Here is a 21,439-nt window from a genome sequence, read left to right on the forward strand (position 1 = left end):
ATTAGTAAGTAGCTATGAAATAAATCAGACATTCAAAGACTCTGGAAACAACATGAAAAATGTATCTACCTTTAACAGATTCGTTGTTTTGGTGCTTCACTCAATACCATAACTGATACAGAAATTCCTTTTAAAGTGTTAAGAGAATTCCACTCTGTTCAAAGAATTTTTTATATATTGATATACTACTACACATGAAGTTTTGCTGATGGGTGATTTATGTATCAAATGTTGTTTCTACATTTAGAATATTGTACTTCATATTTTATTGATGTATCGGTAATATTTTGCAGCCAGGGATTACGAGATTCAAAGAGAAAGAATAGAGCTTGGACGATGTATTGGAGAAGGACAATTTGGTGATGTACATCAGGGCGTGTATATAAGTCCAGTAAGTCCTGTACCACTACTGAAAATTTGGGCTAAGCTTGACTGTTTAAGTTTAAATTGTTTCTTGTTTGTCTTTGCAAGTCATTGGTCCTTCCAGGTATTTACACTTGTCTTTTTTTGAAAGGACACTGTACCTGTTAACTTATTTGTTATAATCGGAAATCCAAAAAAAAGCAAAATTTGTTCCAGTGAGGCTGGTTCTATCTTAATTTAATAACTCAATACTTGTCATCAGATCAGATGCCCAGAATGAATAGCAGTTAGCCATATTCACTTCCACTTCCTACATCTTCAAGAAAAGGATGTTAATTTGCCATAATTTATCCTCCAAAAGATATCAGTGAATGTGTATAATTTAGTGCTGCTTACTGTATTCCAGAGTTGTGCAGCACCCCATAGTCAATTTTAGAATGTATTCACCTCAGAAAATCGGCACACATTAACAGTGGTTATACACACAACCTTCCCCCAGCTTTTTAGAACTGCTCTCATTTCTGTTTCACTACCCTGTTCTGAATATTTCAGATAAATGGAATTATATGTATTTGACATTTCCCCTTTTATTGCCAAGTAATGTTCCTTTATATAGATATATACAACATTTTATTTATCCATTCTTCAGTTTTTTGACATCTAGGTTGTTTCTACTTTGTGGTTATTAAAGTACTGCTGTGAATATTTATGTACATTTTTTTATGTGGATATAATTTGTCAGTTTTCTTTTGTATATAGTCAGGATATAGTAGCTTTCTTATACTAAAACTGTCTAACTTTTTAATAAACTATCAAACAGATTTCAAGGCACCTGTACCATTTCACCTTTCTTACAACATCCTCACTAGCACTTGTATGTCTTAAATTATATTGATTTTTTTCAATGACATTTTGAATTAGTACATATTTTCTTAAATTTTTTTAAAATTTTGAGACAGAGTCTCACTTTGGTAATGCAGGCTGCCCTCAAACTCATGGCAATCCTCTTATCTTAGCTTCCTGAGTGCTGGGATTACAGGTGTGTGGCACCATTCCTGGAGGGGAAAAATAATTTTTTAATGGAATAAAACAGGTATACAAAGATATTGCTAATATAGTTTGAGCAGCATGGGTAATTGATCCTCTTGATTTCTCTGCTTTGGAAACAGCAAACTAGTACCTTCATAACTTTCTGTTTTTAAATATCCTTTATACATGCATTAATGGTTATTCTAATAACCAAAAAGTTATAGAAACTAGTTGTTTTTTTTACCAAAGACAACTGATAATTACCACCATACAGTGAGACTTAGTAGTAGTTCAGTTTTTTAAAGTTCAGATTTGATCATGTTTACTTTGTGCTTATATCAAATTATTTAATTTTTATTTTATTCTGCTTTTTAAGGTAGAATTTAGGGAAAACAGCAATGGATCTAAATTGAATGAAAATACCTAAATTTAGGCCTGGGTATGCCTTACTTTGAGATGTTGGAAGGTGGAGCTTTTTGACTCTTAAGTAATTGAGCCAGTGATCTCTGAGGTTTCTTCAACATCTATCTCTGATAAGTAAACTTTCTAACATCACACAACTCATTATTGAAGAATGGGACTGTGCTGTATGGAGGAAAATTGGACTTTACTAGATGATTGGATGAACATTGTTAAAATACCTCCCTGCGATGTGGAATGAGGATGGCAGAAGAAAAGGTAAACATTGTGATTAAGGCAAGATGACTATGAGAAAAGCAGAATAAAAAATAGCTTCTAGAGCAACTATGTAAATACCAACTAAGCAAAGTGAAGAAAGACCCTGGAAGAAACATGCTTGATAGTATTTTCCCGAGAGACAGAACCATGTGGAGAATCATTGCAAGGATTTGGCCTGTATGGTTATGGAGGCTGGCGAACTCCAGGATCTATATTTTTCAAGGTGGGGACATAAGAGAGCTAATAGTGTAGTCTAGTCCAAGTATGAATGCCTGAGAAGATAAGAATACATATAGTTTAAGTCTGAGAGAGGGAAAAGGCAAGTGTCCTGGCTGTAAGGCAGAGAAGTTTCCTCCTCTTTGTGTGTGGCCTACCCCCACCAGGGAGGCAGCTTGCTTTTCTCAGTCTGTTGATTTAAATAGTAAACTCATTCAAAACCACCCTTACAAAAACACTCAGAATATAACTAGACCAAGTGTTCCAAGATCTCATGGCCCAATGAAGTAGTTATATGAAATCCAACCTCATAGTATATATCAGAAACTCTGGGGCATACCGTCTTTTTATATAATTTTAAAAATTTTATTAGTACATGTTTACTATCTATGCAGTTTACGGTCATGATAGGGAGTGGTTATATGTCCGTATTACAGCTTGTTTCTCTTTTTTTAAACCCCCTTCCTCTTCCCTTCTCTTCCCCAATCCTCTTCTGGTTCCGCATCCTCTTTTTTGTACTTGTTGATGTTGTTTTAATTCATGTTATGGCATATAGTTTTTACATTAATTTGGGTTATTAGGTTCCTGTATGTGGTCTATATTTACTCCTCTCATTTCTCCTTCTCTTCCTCCTTACCCTTTACCCTTGTTCCCTTGGACTACTCCCTTATTGCAAGAGATCCATCCCATTGTCCCTTTGTATTCATCCTTTATCATTTTATTTGCTTGTACTCTTCTCACTCAAATTAGAGATACTGTGTGGTATTTAAGGTTGTATATCTGGTTTATTTCACTCAATATTACATTTTCAAGTATCGCAGATGTGTCATTCTTTATAGCCAAGTAATACTTCATTTGGAGAATTATCTCTCCGTTTTGGCACCAGGAATCAAACTCATGAACTCCCACTTTCCAGGCAGGCACTTACACCACTGAACTAAATTCCCAGCGGAAATAATCATTTTTAAAATGTTTTTTCCCCCTCCCCTGGAGACAGCAAACAGATAGGTTCAGTGTATGGACCTGGACTGGAAGAGATAGTTGAGACTAGACATACCAATTTGAAGATCATCTTGTGACACTTGACTCCTTTGACAGTAGATGAGTTTGCTTAGTAGAGGTGAGGTTGTGACTGCACCTAATATTGTATATATGTATTTAATGAAGAAAAGATGTAAAAAATCTCATCTTTGTAAGTCTCTTAATGCCAGTACTTCCTACCTGCAACAATTATTTTAGACTCCCCTCTTAGTTAATTAGCAAGAGTTCTTCACAAGCAAGTTGGCAGAGTTAAGCTTCTTCAGTGCTCAAGAAATTAACCATGGGCATCATTACAGAGTCAAATCTTCTGACAAGTGACAACTCCATCCTGGCTGGGGACAGTGACTCCTGTCTAGAGTGGGTACTATGTTGCTCACTATCTGGTACTGGTGACAACTACAAATTGCCCTCATTTATCCTTCATGCAGTACTATGTAGAGAAGAAACTGTCCTTCCTGGCAGCTTGATGCCCCAAGCCTCCTACCCTGCAGTGATTCACCTTCAGAATTTTTGTTGCAGAGTTCAGATGACTTCTGAGATAACTTGCATAAAGCACAGAAATGTCAAAACCTATTGAGAAATTAAAGACAGGTTGTGTACCTATTTAGGGACCAAATAACTCCATATTATTATAAGAGGGTATAGAGGGAAACAGAGACAGATTCAGAACAACATCACACCCTTGTGTGCTGCCTCTGTGCCTCCTGAACTACATATCTGCCTGGTTGATTCATCCATATTTCATAAGAAGGCTTGGGAATGATTCTTAAGACAGTAGCAGCAACAGTCGGACTGAGATAGGACTCAGAATTTCTTAAACTTTGGTAAATCCCCATCTGTTCTTCTTTTCTCTCCTGTGCTTTCTTTCCTCTTTTTCTTTTCTGCCTTCATAACGTATGAGACTCCTTACAAAAATGCACAGTATGAAATAAGATGAATAAATAGTTCTAGCAAAGATAACATAAACCCCAAATTAGTACAGCACATTTAGTTGCTATCTAGATTTATTCCTGGATTCTGATGGTAAGCTTTAAGTGACAAATCATTTTTTATACTATATTTCTAGTATTTATTAAGTTTTGATCTTGAAGAAAAGATAGATGGTTTAGCATCTAAGACAGTTGTTTTTTGTTGTTGTGGTGGTGGTGGTGGTGGTTGGTTTGTTTGTTTTGATACCGTGGATTGAACTCGACAACCTTCCACTTGTGCCACTGAGCTAAATCCCCAGCCCAGCAGTATGTTTTCTTGATTTTCCTCCTGTGTTGGTGGTAACACCTACCCAATGTCTTTTGCCTGACTACTTCATTTTCTACTCTTCTCCCTGACTACTTCATTATACAGGATACAGAGTACCATCCTCGTATCTCTGTCTTGCCTTAATGATGTCATTCAATCCCATGAACCAGGTTAATCTCTCTCTGTCTCTCATTCAGTGTATCAGGAGCCACTTTTTCTTACCTTCAAAACAGGCTGAAGCTCATTTCTTCTGTCTGCCTCTACTGGTACCACACTTAGTCAACCCATCAACATCTGTCACCCAGCTATTGCCACAGTGGCCTACAGAACTCGTGCCTAACCTCCATCTGTTTCAGCAACATAGCCAGAGTACTCCTTTGAGATCTTGGGTCAGGCCATTCCTACCCTAGGTCCTTGTTTTGCTTATAGTAAATCCATGTCTTTATACTGGCTTCAGGGACCCACTATTTCACTCTAACACTATCATCTTCACTTTTATATACTCAGCACCGGACCCACTATTTCACTCTAACACTATCATCTTCACTTTTATATACTCAGCACTGGACCCACTATTTCACTCTAACACTATCATCTTCACTTTTATATACTCAGCACCAGCCTTACTGGCCATGCATGTGTTCCCTGAGTAGGCCACCGAGCTGAAAGTAATTTACCAAGCTTGATCGTGTGATTGACTCCCTTTCTTTAGATCCTTGCTTTTATCTTGTCTTTTCAGTGTTGTCTTCCTCAGATAGCAGCCACCATTCCATCTCCGACCTCCTAATGCCTCTTCCTGACACTGGTTCCAGTGTATTATGTAATTATTCTTCACTGGAATAGAAGTTGAACAAGAACAGGGATCACTTCCTCTGTTATCCACTGGGAAACCACAGGCACTTAGGAAAGCACCTGCCATGTAGCATACACTAAACATTCAATAATAGGTGAATGAATGACTCTCTGTTGTGTTTTGTATGCATGTCTATTATTCCTCTGAGGATTTTTTCCAAAACTTAAAGTATTTTTAACATTTTATTGTTCTAGTACTATCTCATATAGAATCCACAAAGTTATGAAGCAAACAATTTCTCATGAATATGCCTAATGATTGATACATAGAACCTTTCTGCATGTGTATGATTCTGTAATTTCCTTAACAGGAGAATCCAGCTTTGGCAGTTGCAATTAAAACATGTAAAAACTGTACTTCGGACAGTGTGAGAGAGAAATTTCTTCAAGAAGCCTGTAAGTTTCTACAAATTTCTGTGGAATTCCATATGACTTTCTGTGAAATCCTGTCTTTGAAGAAAAAAGATAATGTTTTTACTTCTTGGTACAGCTGCATGTATTTTTCCTTGCAAATTAATGCAATTTAGATTTTTGCCTCATAAATGCAATGTATTACATGTAAGGATAGATAATATACTTTTTGTTTATACTTTGGTAGCTACACAATAAAATGTCTTTGTACTGGACTTGGTTCCATATATGAAATGATCCCAGCCCGGAGATTTCCAGGCCTGGGAATAGAGATGAGCAACGCAAACATAACTCTCTGCCCTTTTTGTAGCTCACAGACTACCGGAGAGTAAGGATTGTGACCTGTCACCTAGTTCTACTATATAATCAGAAAAGTTCACCCAAAACAAAGACTTTAGAAGACACTACTGATCACTTCCCAAATGATTTTTGCTAGAAGTAACTTGCTTCAGCTATATTTCTTTGGCTCTTGATTTGGGTATCCTATGATGAAGCTCCTTGGATGAGTTATGTGTTACTGGGTCTTTTCTTCTGAGAGTAAACTCATGGAGGACAAAGGTGTTGTCCATTTTGTACACCTTAAGCCATCATTACCTACTCTTGGGCTGTGGTGTTCTCCTTCTGTCACAGACCTTGTCCCTTGTCATCCTCCAAGGCTTCTCTTAAACATCACCTACATAGAGAACCCTTTTCTAACCACCATACTTAAAGTCTTGGTATTCTCTGCCACAGGACTACATTGTTTTCTTCCCAAGTATTCAAGATTAAATGCATATGTTGTTCACATGGATTATTGTCTGTCTCCCCCACAAGGCTTTACACTCCAGGAGAACAGGGACTATGGTTTGCTCATAGTCTGGTTTGCTCATTGCTCCGTACCCATTCCCAGCATAGGGCATGACACATGAAAAGCACTCAGCAGGTGGTATTAGAGGACCAAATCTTGGTGTTTTCATTACACATATATCAAATGATAGCCTTCCACTTTCCATTTTAGTAAGCATTTGCCACCTTAGCATCCAGAACATTAATATGGTATAAGTCATTATTGTGACTTCATCATTTACGTCCAAGGACACATTCTTAATCCTGTTTATGAATCTCTTGAGTTATGTAGAGAAAGAAGTCTGCACATGATTTGTGTCTCACTTCATTTTTTTCTACAGTGTGCCTATGCCAACAGAAAACACAGACAGCTTCAATTATTGTTAGCCAGCTCTACCTGCCCTACCTTTGGTGGAATTCTTCTGCATTACATATTTTCAAAATCACAAATTTCAAAAATGTATCTTTTTCTAAAATTTTTAATTTATATTTTTTTGTGGGATGTCAATATAGACATCAAATGTATAGTTTTGTATGAGTAGTTAAGCCAGGCTGACCTTGTGTTATTTGAAAGAGTTGCTCAAGTTTTTATTTCTAGGGGTTCTAACTGATAGTAGTATGTAGTGGTACCTCAACTCACAAACTTATTTTTTTCTACAATTTTAATCAGAAATGAAATTGAACAAGAACTTAATCTAGTTCAGTGGTTAGGTTTAATGTTGACCTTATGAGGCAATGTGATTTGGTTCTCACCCAATTCAATTTGCATTCGGAATCACAGAAAGAATTAAGGTCATGAACCCAGGTACCACGGAATTCCAGCTCCTGCGGGACAGGTGTTCATAGGATGGGAGGGATGTCCTAGGCCAGGGATCATTAGTCTTTTCTGTACAGACCAGGTAACACATTTCCAGTGCTGCAACTTGTGTATTTTCCATCTCTGCTACTCAGCTTTGTCATTGTGCCCTGAGAACACCTACAGACAGGGACAGTAGGGTCCCCACACAGTAGGAATCCTCTCAACATGGCTTCCCACCAGCTGGTTGCAGTCTCATTCTTTCTTCTTTCCCTAACATTTCACTGGTCAAGGGTTGTTTTTACCATAGAGCACATTGCCTAGCTAAATGAATGTGATGAAGTGCATATTCCCACTTCATCACATTCCAGGGGAAAACGTAGATAGCCTAAGGTTATCTTGGTCCAGAGAAGAAAAGAAGGAGTTTCAGTTTTTATTAAGTTTAGTCTAAAAAATAACCATTTTTTTAAATTAATAATTATATTACAGGAAACACCACATGAAGCAAAAGTCATTTGCAATCATAAGCAGCTGACCTACATACTGTTTAAGTCCAATGTGCACATATATGACATGCCTTTTTGTGTGACTGAGTTTATACAGTATATATCATACTTTTCTACACTTCATGAATAATCACCAACTCAAAAATCCCAAAGCTATAAGAGCATTTGATAACTATGAACACACAACATCAACTCAGTGTGTTATAAAAAAATTATAGTCCAACCTTTCTCGAGCAGAAGTTTTACTGAATATAAAAATGGCAGCAGGCCTTCAGATAGATTTTTTGGCAGAATTACAATTCCAGTTGCAAAAGTTGGATTTATTTTCTTGTCGTATACACTGTATGCACAGCAAAACAAAATCACAAAACATACAGAAAAATGATGCTGAAAATATTCAGGTACCAACACACTAACATACCACATTTTGTAGTTGCTTCCCTCCCACTTTCTTCCAACAAATGAACAAGTACAGACAGTACCCATATCACTCATGAAGTGATTTAATGATTTCCTTCCCAAAAGACAACATTTCATATGAATTTTAACAAAAAGATATTTACAAAGTGATATTTTGCTACCTCTACATTTAGCACACTAGGCACTTCTAAACATCTAAACAAGACTAGATGTCTAAAGATGCAATTTATTGATTATACGTACAGTCATGATTAAACAGTACGCATGTAACAATAGCTGAAAATGTCTTTTAAAGATATTAGCATTCTAGTTTAAAATCCTTTCCTTCCTTACTAACCCAGCAGCCTAACATGCTTAAATTTTCAGAAGACAACCTGTCCTAGGAATTTTAACACATTGTACAAAATCTGTTAGTTTACCAATTCTACTTTTGTCAAAACTGGCAATGTTTTTAACATCTTTGAATAGTAGATGTAAATGAACTCATAATACTTTACATACACAGGAAAGTAAAACAAAATGCACAATGGAGGAAGTTATTCTAGTGTAGCATAGCACTCTTCATTTCCTTCTCTTCTGAGGAGCAGTGCATAAACACGAGAGAGTATGCCTTTCTGCCAACAAAATAGCACTTGATGTGAGTTTTAACAAAAAGAAATTTACAAAATACATTATTCTTCTACTTTTTAACATATATCAAGCACTTGAGAATATCTAGAAAGACAAGATACAGTACTTAGCATTGTCAAATATATGTAGATATATGGTAATGAGGACTAAATGCACACACAAAACATTGGTTGCAATATGAAAAACATCTGTATATAACCAATCTGTTACTGGAGCTTTATTTATCACTGTCTTGTGTTCCATATCCTCTAACTTGTTAAAGGTTAGACTATGTAGGATTAAGTTGCTGAACACAAGGACCTCCAACTGTGTTAGAAAAGTGTATATGCATAATGCTGTTAAGTCAAGATAACCACAGCCCCACAGCCTGGTCAGCCAAGGACATCGGCTGCTAATACCTCCTATTCCAGAGCAGTAAAGCTACCAATCTTAGAGATAAGACAGTTCTTATTTGGCAAAATTTACTATTTGGAGAAGTCTTTGAACTGACTCCCAAAGTTCTGCTCAGTTCCCACACTGCCTTAGTAATCTCCTTCCTTTATTTGAAAACCAAATGAATATGGGCTGCCTAAGTGATTCTGGTCTCTACCCCCAGGGAATGTCAAATTCTTTTCCAACCTTTTGACCCTCCTGGAGCCCTAACATTACACCTCTCATCTCCTATGTAAACAGTTCACCATCCACTCATTTAGGAGACCATCAGCCTGATCAGTCTGCAATATTAACCCACAGAGCAAATATGATCAACAAACTCCATTTAAAGTCACTTCCAGAAGATATTCTTTTCTTTCATTTTTTTAAACAAGATCATTTCCATGACATAGTTTTCTAACTCTAACCATATGTGGGCAACCTCTTTGCATCTGTGTTGTCCACTTAAGCTTTCTTTTAAAAGGTTGGGTGGGGGGGATGTTAAGAGCAGTTTTTTTCATGCAAGCTTTCTAAAACTGGTAAATCTTTTGGGGGGCAAGGGCGTTTCCTATTAACTAATTGTAAAACGTTACTTTACCTTTTCTCTCTGTGGCAACTGCCCATGGCCCACTTGCTATTCCACCTATCCTCAGCCTCACTCACTTCCCAGGATTAGTGAGGACTTTGTCTTTGTTGCATAAAGGTAGTTTCCAGTTGGGACACAGTTATCATTCCAGGTCCCAGATATGCGCAGTTTTATGACCCAGTGTCACCGAGCTTTTAGACCTGCCTTGTAACAGCCTCTGTGGTGGTCAGAAGGCCACTATTTTTCTCACCATGCCATACTGCAACTGCTGCAAGTCACCATGTTCTTGACGGCTGGCAGAGACTTTGCCTAGGCCAGCAGAGTTGGGACAGGAGACACTGCAGCCAAAGGTTCCCAGCTCCAAGGCTGCCACTGCTATCAAGTCATTAAGGGGGGTTGGAAGAGCAGTTTGCCTATTCTTCCTAGCCTGGGCCCAGCCAAAGGGCAGTCACATCAAATGATCCAAGTACCTGTAGGGCAGAGGCTATAGCCCATGCCCAGGTTACCCACTGGTGTCCACCAGAGGGCCATGTGGGAAGAGGTTGTACTCTGTTTCTTAGTGTAGTTTCTGCTGGAACTTCAGAATGGATTTTCTTTCCCGTTTTTCACCCTCTAGTCCCCTTGGCATAAGTTGGCTGCTGTTGTTATTCTGTGTCTCAGCAGCAAAAAGGACCTTTCTGTGTCAGTTTGTGCTCCCTTACGAGGTGAGCAGAACTGACCCAGGGTATTGGGCTGAGAGTCTCCAAACCATCAGCCATGTGTCTTAATTAGACCAGTCTTGAAAAAAACTAAGTTATAAAAAGAATTAACTGGAGATAACTTTTTTCCCTAGTAACAATGCGGCAATTTGACCATCCTCATATTGTGAAGCTGATTGGAGTCATCACAGAGAATCCTGTCTGGATAATAATGGAGCTATGCACACTGGGAGAGGTACTGTGATCTCCAGACCTGTCTGGGTTGGTGACTAAATAGTAGTTTCACACTTTGTAATTATTTTGTCTGCATTTGGAGTTTGATATCCTTTGCTTCAGAAAAGGAAGTATGGATTTCCTGGATTTTCAGGAGGGGTCTCATTTAGGATTATGTATGGTCATGATCCTGAGAACATGAATATAATATCCATCTTTGAGCCAGGTGCAGTGGAACTTGCCTTCTGAGGAAGCTGAAGTGCTTGGATTAATTGAGCCTAGAAACTTACTGTCATCATTGTGTAGTTGTTGTTACATGCTTTTTTCGTGTATATGTTATAGGACATTAAACCGTTGAATGTGTAGTGTATACTATACCCCTGAGTTACTTCCCTATGTGCTTGCACTCATGCTCTCTGTGTCTGTGTCTGTCTGTCTGTCTGTCTATCTGTCTGTCTCCCCCCCCCCCCCCCCGCCCTTCCCTTAGGTTAGTCTCTCTGTGTTTCCCACGCCAGTCACTAATAAGATTCCCTGCTTTGGACTCAAGTATCTGGAACTACAGTTGTATGCCACCATATCCAAGAAGGCCAGAAGTTTGAAAACAGCCTGGCAAACATAACCAAACCTTGTCTTTAAAATGGAAAAAATTTTATCATTATATTCTCTTCCTGGTAGTATTACGTTTTCCATCCAGATACTTTATAGGAACTGGTAGCCACAGTTGGTTAAGTGGTTCTAAGTGTTGCCTACAAAACTAGCCTAATGATTTGAGCATGAAAGAAATAGTATTAATAGACTTTGAGTAAATTAATGTTGAATTGAGGTGCATTAAAACAGTATCTTACTAAAGCTTTTATAGAATTCAATTTGCAGCCAGGCGTGGTGACTATAATTCCAGCACACAAGAGGCTGAAGCAGGAAAATCACTGAGTTTAAGGCCATCTTGAACTACATAGCAAGATGCTGTCTTATTTATGTATAGTTTTGGTTTACAAGTTTATTTGTTTTGGTTTGGTGCTTTTTTCATTTGTTTTTTAGTTTCCCCTTTTGGAGAATTTACTAATTCTTGTGACAAAAGAATCTACTAAATGTTTCTCATTGATTTTGTAGAACTTGAGTGTTAATAAATTCATATGCCGTTCTTTTCTGTGTATTTACATGAATTAATGGCATCAATAGGGACTGCTTACTAAGTCAAGTCAGATAAATACTAAGTCCGCAAGCATTTTACCCTTCTGCATCAAACTGTGGAGTAGAAAATTGGGGAGAACCTCTTCTTGTCTCTCTTTTCTCCTCGTGATTACCATCCTGAGACACAGAAGTTTGCATTAGAAATGAATGAACTATGTTCTGTATGTTACTCCTGTCTGTCAACTATTATTATTTAGCAATAATTTATATCCTACCTTTGTTCATTCCTGTGAAACTTTTTTAAGAAATTTGTTTATAGTCATAAGGATTCTAATTTTACAGTATCATTTCAAATAAAGAATTACTTCAATATCTGGGTTAAAAGTATTTCATTTGTTAGGCAGTTTTTTAATTAAGGGAGAATCAAAACTATGTTCTTATTATTAGATATGAATTTGGAAGGCTAAGAATGTAGATCAGTGTTAAGAGTGTTTGCCTAGCATTGTACAAGGCCCTGAGAAAGGAGTGATCACATTATTGAGTGTAGCTTTTTGCTGTTGATTTCTTTTTTCTGGCTCTAATTGTTTCTCTTTATTATCTTGGCCTTCTTTCCAAAAGCTGAGGTCTTTTTTACAAGTGAGGAAATACAGCTTGGACTTGGCATCTTTGATCCTGTATGCCTATCAGCTTAGTACAGCACTTGCATATCTGGAGAGCAAAAGATTTGTGCACAGGTAAGAGTGCTGAATTGCTATCTGAGCCAGAAAACCAGTAGATGAGCCTGGGGTGGGAAGACTGTGCCCCATAGATACTTTTTTACCATTTTATTCTGCCTTGCAGTCACCAGCAAGTCATGCATGTTATATTCTTTCCAAAGTAAATACCATGGCATGTTAATACATTTCATGATTCTTTTAGGACATTTATTCCTTTCACAAATACAGTAATAGACTGTATTTGGCACTAGATCAATGATTGTCATTCTGCTGAAGTTCCATTTATTTTTTTCTAGCTTTTTTTGCAGGTCTGTAATTTGAACACAAGTAAAAGTGTCTTCATGATTTGTTTACCTTGTAGAGTATTGTTTCAGGGTTGTTATTTTTTATTGGAGGGGGTGTATGGAGGCAGGTTCTTGCTGTTGTTCAGGGACTTAAAATTATGAAAATCCTCTTGCCTCAGCCTCTGAAGTCCTGGGATTATAGGCATATGCCACCATGCCTAGCTATGGGTTATGGTTTTTTTTATCCAGCATTACAAGAAACTACATTAGCAAAATCACTCATAGAAGTTCGTAACTTTCATTTAATGAGATTCCTTAATGATGAAGTTACAGACCTAGTTGTCTATGACTGTCAGTTAATTCAGTTGGTAATATGAATTCATAAAAAGTAATAAGCACTTTCATTAATAAACATTATTTGCAAATATATATTGCCCTCATTCAAAGTAATTATCAACATATTCTTGAGTAAATATCTATGAAAAGGCATATAAATGAAGTAAAGTACATATTTTTTAATTTAATAAATCTGTTCACGAATTATATATTAGCTGTCTGATTTTCAAAATACCTACTAGTATATCTTTACATAGCATAGATGAGTTTGATTTTTTTATTGTTTTTACTATCTTAAAATTTATTCCTTATCAGGGACATTGCTGCTCGGAATGTCCTGGTGTCCTCAAATGATTGTGTAAAGTTAGGAGACTTTGGGTTATCCCGATACATGGAAGACAGTACTTACTACAAAGGTAAGAAACTAGAGCAATAATCAAAGGATCAAAGGGTCAAATAGTTGAAGCTTTTTATTTTGATACCAAAAATCTCTCTTAGGTTCTCAAGCACATAACAGAAAAAACTTATTTTCTAAAATTAATCTTCTAGCTTCCAAAGGAAAATTGCCTATTAAATGGATGGCTCCAGAGTCGATCAATTTTCGACGTTTTACCTCAGCTAGTGACGTATGGATGTTTGGTGAGTATTTTTATTTTTATTTTTTTGGTACCAGGGATCCAACTCAGGACCTTGCATTTGCCACGTGGGCGCTTATGCCACTGAGCTAAATCCCCGGCCCAAAGTTTTATATTTTTAAAAAATATATTTCATAAATTCTATAAAATAAGCTTATAGTCTCTTTCCTGAATATGTAGGTTGCTTTTCTGTCCCTAACCTGATCACGTCTTTGCCCAGGGATACTTCAGGTCCATGGATTACTCACCATAGAGCAAGTGCTGGGCAGCAGCTCAGGCACACTTAGGCAGTGCTCCACTGTTTTGTCGGAATATCATCACTCTTATCCTTATTTCCTTTCTGCTATCTTTTATCCTCTGTAGTGTGATACCTGTCTGTTCCCTTTTCTCTTCTGTCACCTCTGAGGTTTCAGTACATCTTCAGTGTCAAAGACTTAACACCTAACCTTCCCTTTTGGCTGTTTCAATGTCTGATCTGTCCCTCCCACTGCCCCAAGGTGGTTCTTCTTCGTCCTGCTCTGTAGATTATTGCTTTACCTCCCAGCTTGTTTGAAGGTGGTTTCTAGCTCATCTATACTTTGTACTTAAACTGCTTTATCCAAATTGTAAAATCACTTACTTACTCTTACTATTGCTGGCATTCCTGCCTTCATCTTTCTTGTTCATCCTTTCTGGAATACCTTATTCTTATACCTTCTTCTCCAGTTGAAATTCCATCTAACTGCACTGGGAGTTTAGCTCAGTGGCTTAAGTGCCTGCCCAGCAAGCACTAGGTTATGAGTTCGATCCCTGGTACCAAAAAAAAAGGAAAGAAAAGAAAAGAAATTCCATCTAACTGTAAATGTTCATTCTTCCACGATGCCTTATATATCAGCCCTTTAACCAGACACCAACTGCCTTTCACTGCATCCCTGAGCTCTCTCCATCACAACATTCATGTGTTATCTTGTGAATAGTCTTGTTGCAAACCATCTCTTCCAGGTTAGAACAGCTTCAGTGGAGATTCCCTGTTAAATTTATGTATTTTTTCTATGTTATAAAAGTAACTTCATGTCTATCAAATAAGTGTTCTTTTTCTCCTTTCTACTTGCTGTTAATGATTAATAACCTTTTAACATGCACAAATTGGTAACTAACAAAAGGAAAGAACTTTCGAGTAAAAAAGGAAGTCATGTTGCATGATTAAAAATAGATTATGATGGGCCAGGAATTTAGCTCAGCAGCATAAGCGCCTGCCTGGCAAGCACAAGATCGTGAGTTTGATCCCTGGTAAAAAAATTGAGAGAGAAAGAGAGAGAGAGAGAGAGAGAGAGAGAATGACTGAGGAAGGAAGGAATAGATTCTCAAGTCTGTTTGACACTAGTTCACAGTGAGACTGCATTTGTGAGCTGTATAACCCACAAAACAAAGTTTCTGATTTTAAGATTCTACAATATCTGTTTTTCCACATTTTACCATTTTCAGAACTGAGCATGTCTTAAGCCAGTAGCATTTTGCATTTGGCATTAATTGAGGGCAGTGATGCAGTTGTCCTTGCCTGGATTTGCGTTTCACTTTGTCTATTCATATTGTCACTTTCACGTCCAAAAGAGTTTAAAAGAACTCGTTTGGTAAGAATAAAATATACAATTTGAAGCACGGAGATTTTATTTTGACTAGGTTGGCTGCATTTTTTGTCATGTGAAATAATGGTGCTTTCTATACTCATTAGCATGTTGGCTTTGATTACTCAATGCAATATTTAAAGGAATATAATAAGGTTATCATGATGATTAACAGTCATATATGTAAATCTCAAAGAAAGGTGCCAGAAACCTGTTAAATTCTCAAAAAATTATAACTAGCCTTGTGTTATTATTGAAAATATTATCATGTTATCTGGTGGAAAAAAGCAGCACCAAGACACTTTTTTTCCAGGTACTCTTTGCTTTGAAATTTCTGGAAATTACTAGAGTTGAAACCAGTTTTAGAATTTAATACACTTTGACACCTTTCACTCTATAAAATCACAGTTGTTCTCTTCAGAGTACCTTTGGTTTTTCATTCAGGATCTCTGTGTAGCACATCTGACTTCTTACGCAGGATCTTCCTTCTTGGAATTACAAGTATGTGCCACTGTGCCTGGCTTTCAGTTGTCATTTGTGTAGTGTGCATTTTATGGTGAATTTTATGGTGCATTTTAAAATAACAATAACTTCTCAGAGGAGAATCAGGAAGTTTCCCAGAAAAACTACATCACAGATGTATCTTTAAAAAGTCAAGTTTGTGAAAAAATGACATATAACACTGAGTGTCGCCCCAGCATAGGCATGCTGCAGCCTGTTAAGAAGGCAGTGAAAGATCCAGGATGGCCAAAGCACAGAGTAGCTATCACAGGATGCTAGGAGAGCGTATCTAATACACCAGCTGCTGCTCCATTCTTACTGTGTTACATATCTACATTGTCAGCATGAGGGATGTTGTGTTTGTTCACTTGAAAGGTGCCTTATTTAGAGTTACTCAGGAGACAGAGAAGCAGTTAATTTCTCAAGGAAAGCATGCACATACACTTTCTGAGGTTGAGCTGTGGCATCTGTGTACAAGATCACTGCAGCCCAGGGAAGTTGACCGCTTTGCTGTGTGAAGATACTGACAGCAAACCAGACAACAGTATTATTATGCACTTAGGCAAGATATCTGACTTTTCTAAAGATTCAAGTCTTATATTTTAGTATTTTCTTTGTTAGACCTCAATTTAATAACTATAATTATAATCAGATTGGGCTGAAGTTGGAGTAGAGGGTAGATCTAAAAGTCTTTCTTTTGAACTTGTTCATCAAGCAGTAAATTATCACTGTAACTAGTGGGCCCCTTCTAATATAAGCTCAGAGAAGTAAACCTCTGAGTAGTATGACTTTTTCTTCAACATTTTATTATTCACACCATGTTAAACTATTGCTGTTCTTATTTTACATTGGAGTCCATGAAATGATGCTTTGTTTAGATGAGTTAGCCTAAACCTCACCAATAGGTCTCTGCTGCCAACTGTGGAACTGTTCCTGGAATCTGGGAATTAACCCCCTTCATGCTGAGCTCACTGCTGTTTTCATTCCCACTTCACAGGTGTATGTATGTGGGAAATACTGATGCATGGTGTGAAGCCTTTTCAAGGAGTGAAGAACAATGATGTGATCGGTCGAATTGAAAATGGGGAAAGATTACCAATGCCTCCAAATTGTCCTCCTACCCTCTACAGCCTTATGACGAAATGCTGGGCCTATGACCCCAGCAGACGGCCCAGGTTTACTGAACTTAAAGCTCAGCTCAGGTAGGAGAGGGGCTGGAAGGGCCTGGGGCGGGGGCAGATCTTGCTACTACTTCTCCTTTGCAATCTTAGCATTCTAAGGCCACTTTATCAGTATATCTAAGGCTGCACTTTCTTCTGCAAAGGCAATTCCTTTAAAATTAATTACTTTTCTCTGTACCTAGTTAGTGAATTACATCTTAAAATGTTAACAAAGTTCATTATCCCTTCAGTCTGTCCTAGCTTCCTACTTAGCATGGTTTAACACATTCACAATTATTTTATGTGTGCTTAAATTTTATCTCACCAAATACCCTCACTCCTTGATACTTTGTGATCTAACAATACCTATGGGAATCTCCTGGTGCAACTTGCTGCCTTCCACATGCCAGATGGCTGTGCCACCTGATTTAGTCTCCAGATACTACCTCCTTCAGGAAATTTCCCTAATGAACCATCTACCCCAAAGAAATAGCCCCTCCTTTGGCACCATTTAGTACTTTTACTGTTGTATTTCAAAACTCATTGCCTTTTTGTGTGGCTTTCTTTGTGTTAGATACTGTTAGATCCCAGGCCTATAGTATTCCCTGTTCCCTGGGTGTCGCATAGGGACCACATGTATACCAAGTCCCTTATAGAAATGCCTGTTCAGTCTACCTGTTGCTTGCCTCAGGGAGGTTTTAGTTTGTTTGTCGGAGTCTGCAGCTCAACTCAGCTCCTCATTACCATGTCTCAACTCATTTCTGTAACCCAGTGCCAAACTTAGGACTGGGCACCATGTAAGCAACCAGTGAGTGTTTGTTGAATTGAATTGAGTCAGTCTCTAGATTGACATCTGTTACCTTCATAAATATGGTATGTGGACACAAAGTTTAATTACATAAATATCATTATAGTTTAGTGTATGCCATATTGTCTCTTTTAACATTTGGAGGATTCCTGGTTTTACATGAGTTTTTGTTTACTTGGCTATATTTCAATCTTTTTCCAAAAAAGTCCCCAAGTATCAGGGACCAGAAGACCCCAAAAGCTCATCTGGCTTACCCTTCTTAGCTAGTGCCTGAGCTGTCTCTAGGCCTTAACATACCTTCATGCACCTCAGAAGAAGGCTTATAGGGAGCATTTGAGGAAAAGTAGAGCGTATTACAAGTAGTACAACTGACATGTCTCGTTATCTAGTATTTGCTAAGCTCATTCATGTTCTGAAATAGGTTCAGTGGGTTCAGAGTGACCAAACCCAGTGCTTGCTCCAGAGTCCTTCAGGTCCAGGGCTACAGACGTAAGCCACAATGCTTTTAAAAGTGTACAGTAGAAGGCTAGGGATTTAGCTCAGCCGCATGAGCGCCTGCCTTGCAAGCGCGCAGTTGTGAGTTTGATCCCTGGTACAAAAAACAGAAAAAAACAGTGTACAATAGAAATATATAGTGCTCCAAAAGACCAGCCACACACTTGGTTCTCCACACTGTCTGACTTCACTGACTGACTTCACTGGTCCATAGATCAATTCTATGCTCCTTTTTGCGTGGTATGCCACCAGGTGTTTCTAGACAGTAGCATTCTTCTCCTGCCACAATTTTCTTTAAACTGAAAATCCCCAGTGTCTTGATTAATTAATTCTTCTCTTACTTACCTACTCTGTCACTATTACAGCTGATTTTGAATCTGCTTTATTTCATGTTTTCTCAGAAGTATTTCTCTTCTGCTTTGATCTTTCTTCCAAGCGTGTCAGCTTCTGTCGTTGAAATGCCCTCCTTTTTAATGCCAGCCTCATCACCCTCCTTGCCAAAACAACACCCTCCCTCACCTACTTGCCATCCCTCTATCCTTACATAGGCCAAGTGTTAGCTTAGTCTCTGTTCTCAGCCTCCTGAGTGCCCTCAGTACTCTTTCCATTGGTCTGGCTTAGTCGTAAGTTCTGCCTCTTCTCTCTGTTGTCTTTAGTTTTGGTGTTGCCTTTGCTTGTAAATGCCAAACCTACATTTTAAATTGCCAGTTGGACATTGTGCTATAAAAAAGCAAAGCAAAAAAAGCAAAGCTCGGGGCTGGGGATTTAGCGGCATAGGTACCTGCCTTGCAAGCAGGCAGTCATGAGTTCGATCCCTGGTACCGATAAAAAGGAAAAAGACAAAAAAAAAAGCAATGCTCTTACTATCTTTTCTGATCCAGTTCTTGCTCCCCATGGCTTGTCCTCCGTTTGTTTGGTCTAACTGACTTAATCAGTCTTCCAGAAACATCACTATAAAAGGTGACTTACCTACTCAGAATGACTTCCACTGGGTTCCTGTCACCACTCATGTTCAGGCAAAGGCTTGTAAGTAGCACTTAGCCTACTTCAGTTATGGCTGGGAAACTTCTTCCCAGCCCTTTCACATGTCATGGCTAAATTCATTCTCTGCCCATCCTGGAATGCATCCTCCAACTGTGGAGATCCGTCCCATCTGTCCTGGCCTCTTTTTTATAACTTTGCAGCTGACCAGACTCTACTCTTGAGTCCCCTTTGATCTTTGTTCTTGTACTTGGCCCACACTGCCACAGATGACTGCTTTATGCAATCACTTGCTTTCCACAAATGCTGTTGAGCCTGGTGCTGGTCACTGGGACACAGATGACCGAAGCACTTTTCCTGCCCTCGAGGAGCTCACAGTCTAGTATGTCTCTATCCTACTAGACTGAGGCTCCTTGAGGACAGGGATCGTCATACTCACCTCGGTGTTGCCGCACCTGCAGCCAAGAACACTGGTGGAGCTCATGCCTCTACTGTAGTTCATGATGTCTTCTTAGGCACATTGAGCACTGGTAACTAAGCATTCATTTATCCTGCATTGTCTGTTTTCATCTGAAATGGGTTTTAACTTTGCGTTTTGAACCTTTATAAAGGACTATCAAATAAGGTAATAAAATTAAACTTAATAATATAATCGCTTGTTTGAGCATTTACACAGTTTATCACAGTAATTAAGTCATTTTACTATTGAGTTTTTAAAAAATGTTCTTTCTTCCAAGGTTTTCACACTGTCCTTACACCAGGGTAGTCAAACCTATGTCCAAGCCCATTCTCTTTCCAAACCTTAAAAACACATATTATAAGCAGTCTTACATCACATTAGCTTGTACTCATCCTGAATAGGACTGTATATTCCTGTGACTGCATAAGTTTAAAAAAGTGATATTTGGAGTGAAGCTGTTAGGCAAAGTCATAGGAAAATTACTTGACCCTACTTTGTTGTGTTCCTTGATGATACAAGGACACTGTTGTAATTGTATCTTATTTCCATATTTGTAAGAATGAATTCCTGGAGTAATAAAATGAGATTAACCTGAAAGTGGTCATTACCAAGTGTAAACAAATCCTTAAAGTAGGAATATTTTAGCTTATCAGTTGAAAATTTCTCATTGATGCTAGCATTTTTGTCCTTTATGACTGACAGATTAAGAATGCTCTAAATACTTTTTAATGAGAAGGCATTTAGTCTCTGTTTAGGTTCAATTAATGCTTTGCTTCTGTGCCAAGAAAGCCATAATGAACAGCTTTAAGTCTGGCATGGTAGCACACACCTATAATCCCAAAATAGGGAGGCTGAGACAGGAGAATCACCAAAAGTTCAGGGCCAGCATAGGCTTATATAGTGAATTCAATACCAGTCTAAACTATATAACAAGATCCTGTCTCAAAAATAAATAAATATATAAAATTTTCAAATAACCTTTTTTGGAGCTTCGACTCATATAGAATTTTCCATCATTCTTTCATTGACAAAGGTGTTGTGTCAGCATAAAAGAATGTGAGAACTGGATATGGTGGCATAAACCTATAATCCAGCACTCTGAGAGGCAAAGGCAGAAGGATTGCCAAGTTTGAGCAATTTAGCAATTCAGGGAGACTCCCTGTCTCACAGGATAAAAAGAATTGCAGCTGTGATTCCATACAAAAGCACTGGATTAAATTCTCTAGTGAGGGAGGAGGGGTTAAGGTTTCATATCAGGTTAGGGAAATATTTTAAAATCGTATTAAATCTCTTAAGTCTCTATAAAAGGGATATAAGGGCAATAAACAAAATTGTCAGTTTAAACTTTTAAACCATAATGTTTATCTGTTTCTTAATTTTTTTATTGAGATGTAATAATATTCACCAACACTGAGCA

The 21,439-nt window shown here is 37.9% G+C and overlaps 1 protein-coding gene across 25 annotated transcripts in view; it reads left to right on the forward strand.

The window, feature by feature from the left end:
• The window catches only part of Ptk2 (protein tyrosine kinase 2), a 333,580-nt gene that overhangs the window by 244,604 nt on the left and 67,537 nt on the right, over nt 1-21,439 (forward strand). For all 25 annotated transcript variants that reach the window (XM_063231008.1, XM_063230987.1, XM_063230989.1 and 22 more), the window contains 7 exons: nt 294-391; nt 5,727-5,811; nt 10,833-10,933; nt 12,661-12,776; nt 13,694-13,794; nt 13,928-14,017; nt 17,116-17,320. In XM_063231008.1, the coding sequence (XP_063087078.1) occupies nt 294-391; nt 5,727-5,811; nt 10,833-10,933; nt 12,661-12,776; nt 13,694-13,794; nt 13,928-14,017; nt 17,116-17,320 (796 nt within the window). The remainder of the gene's footprint in view (nt 1-293; nt 392-5,726; nt 5,812-10,832; nt 10,934-12,660; nt 12,777-13,693; nt 13,795-13,927; nt 14,018-17,115; nt 17,321-21,439) is intronic.

The sequence above is a fragment of the Cavia porcellus genome, unplaced genomic scaffold, assembly GCF_034190915.1.
Source record: "Cavia porcellus strain 051 isolate PalLab524CR breed Dunkin Hartley unplaced genomic scaffold, mCavPor4.1 scaffold_19, whole genome shotgun sequence".
Classification (NCBI taxonomy): Eukaryota; Metazoa; Chordata; class Mammalia; order Rodentia; family Caviidae; genus Cavia; species Cavia porcellus.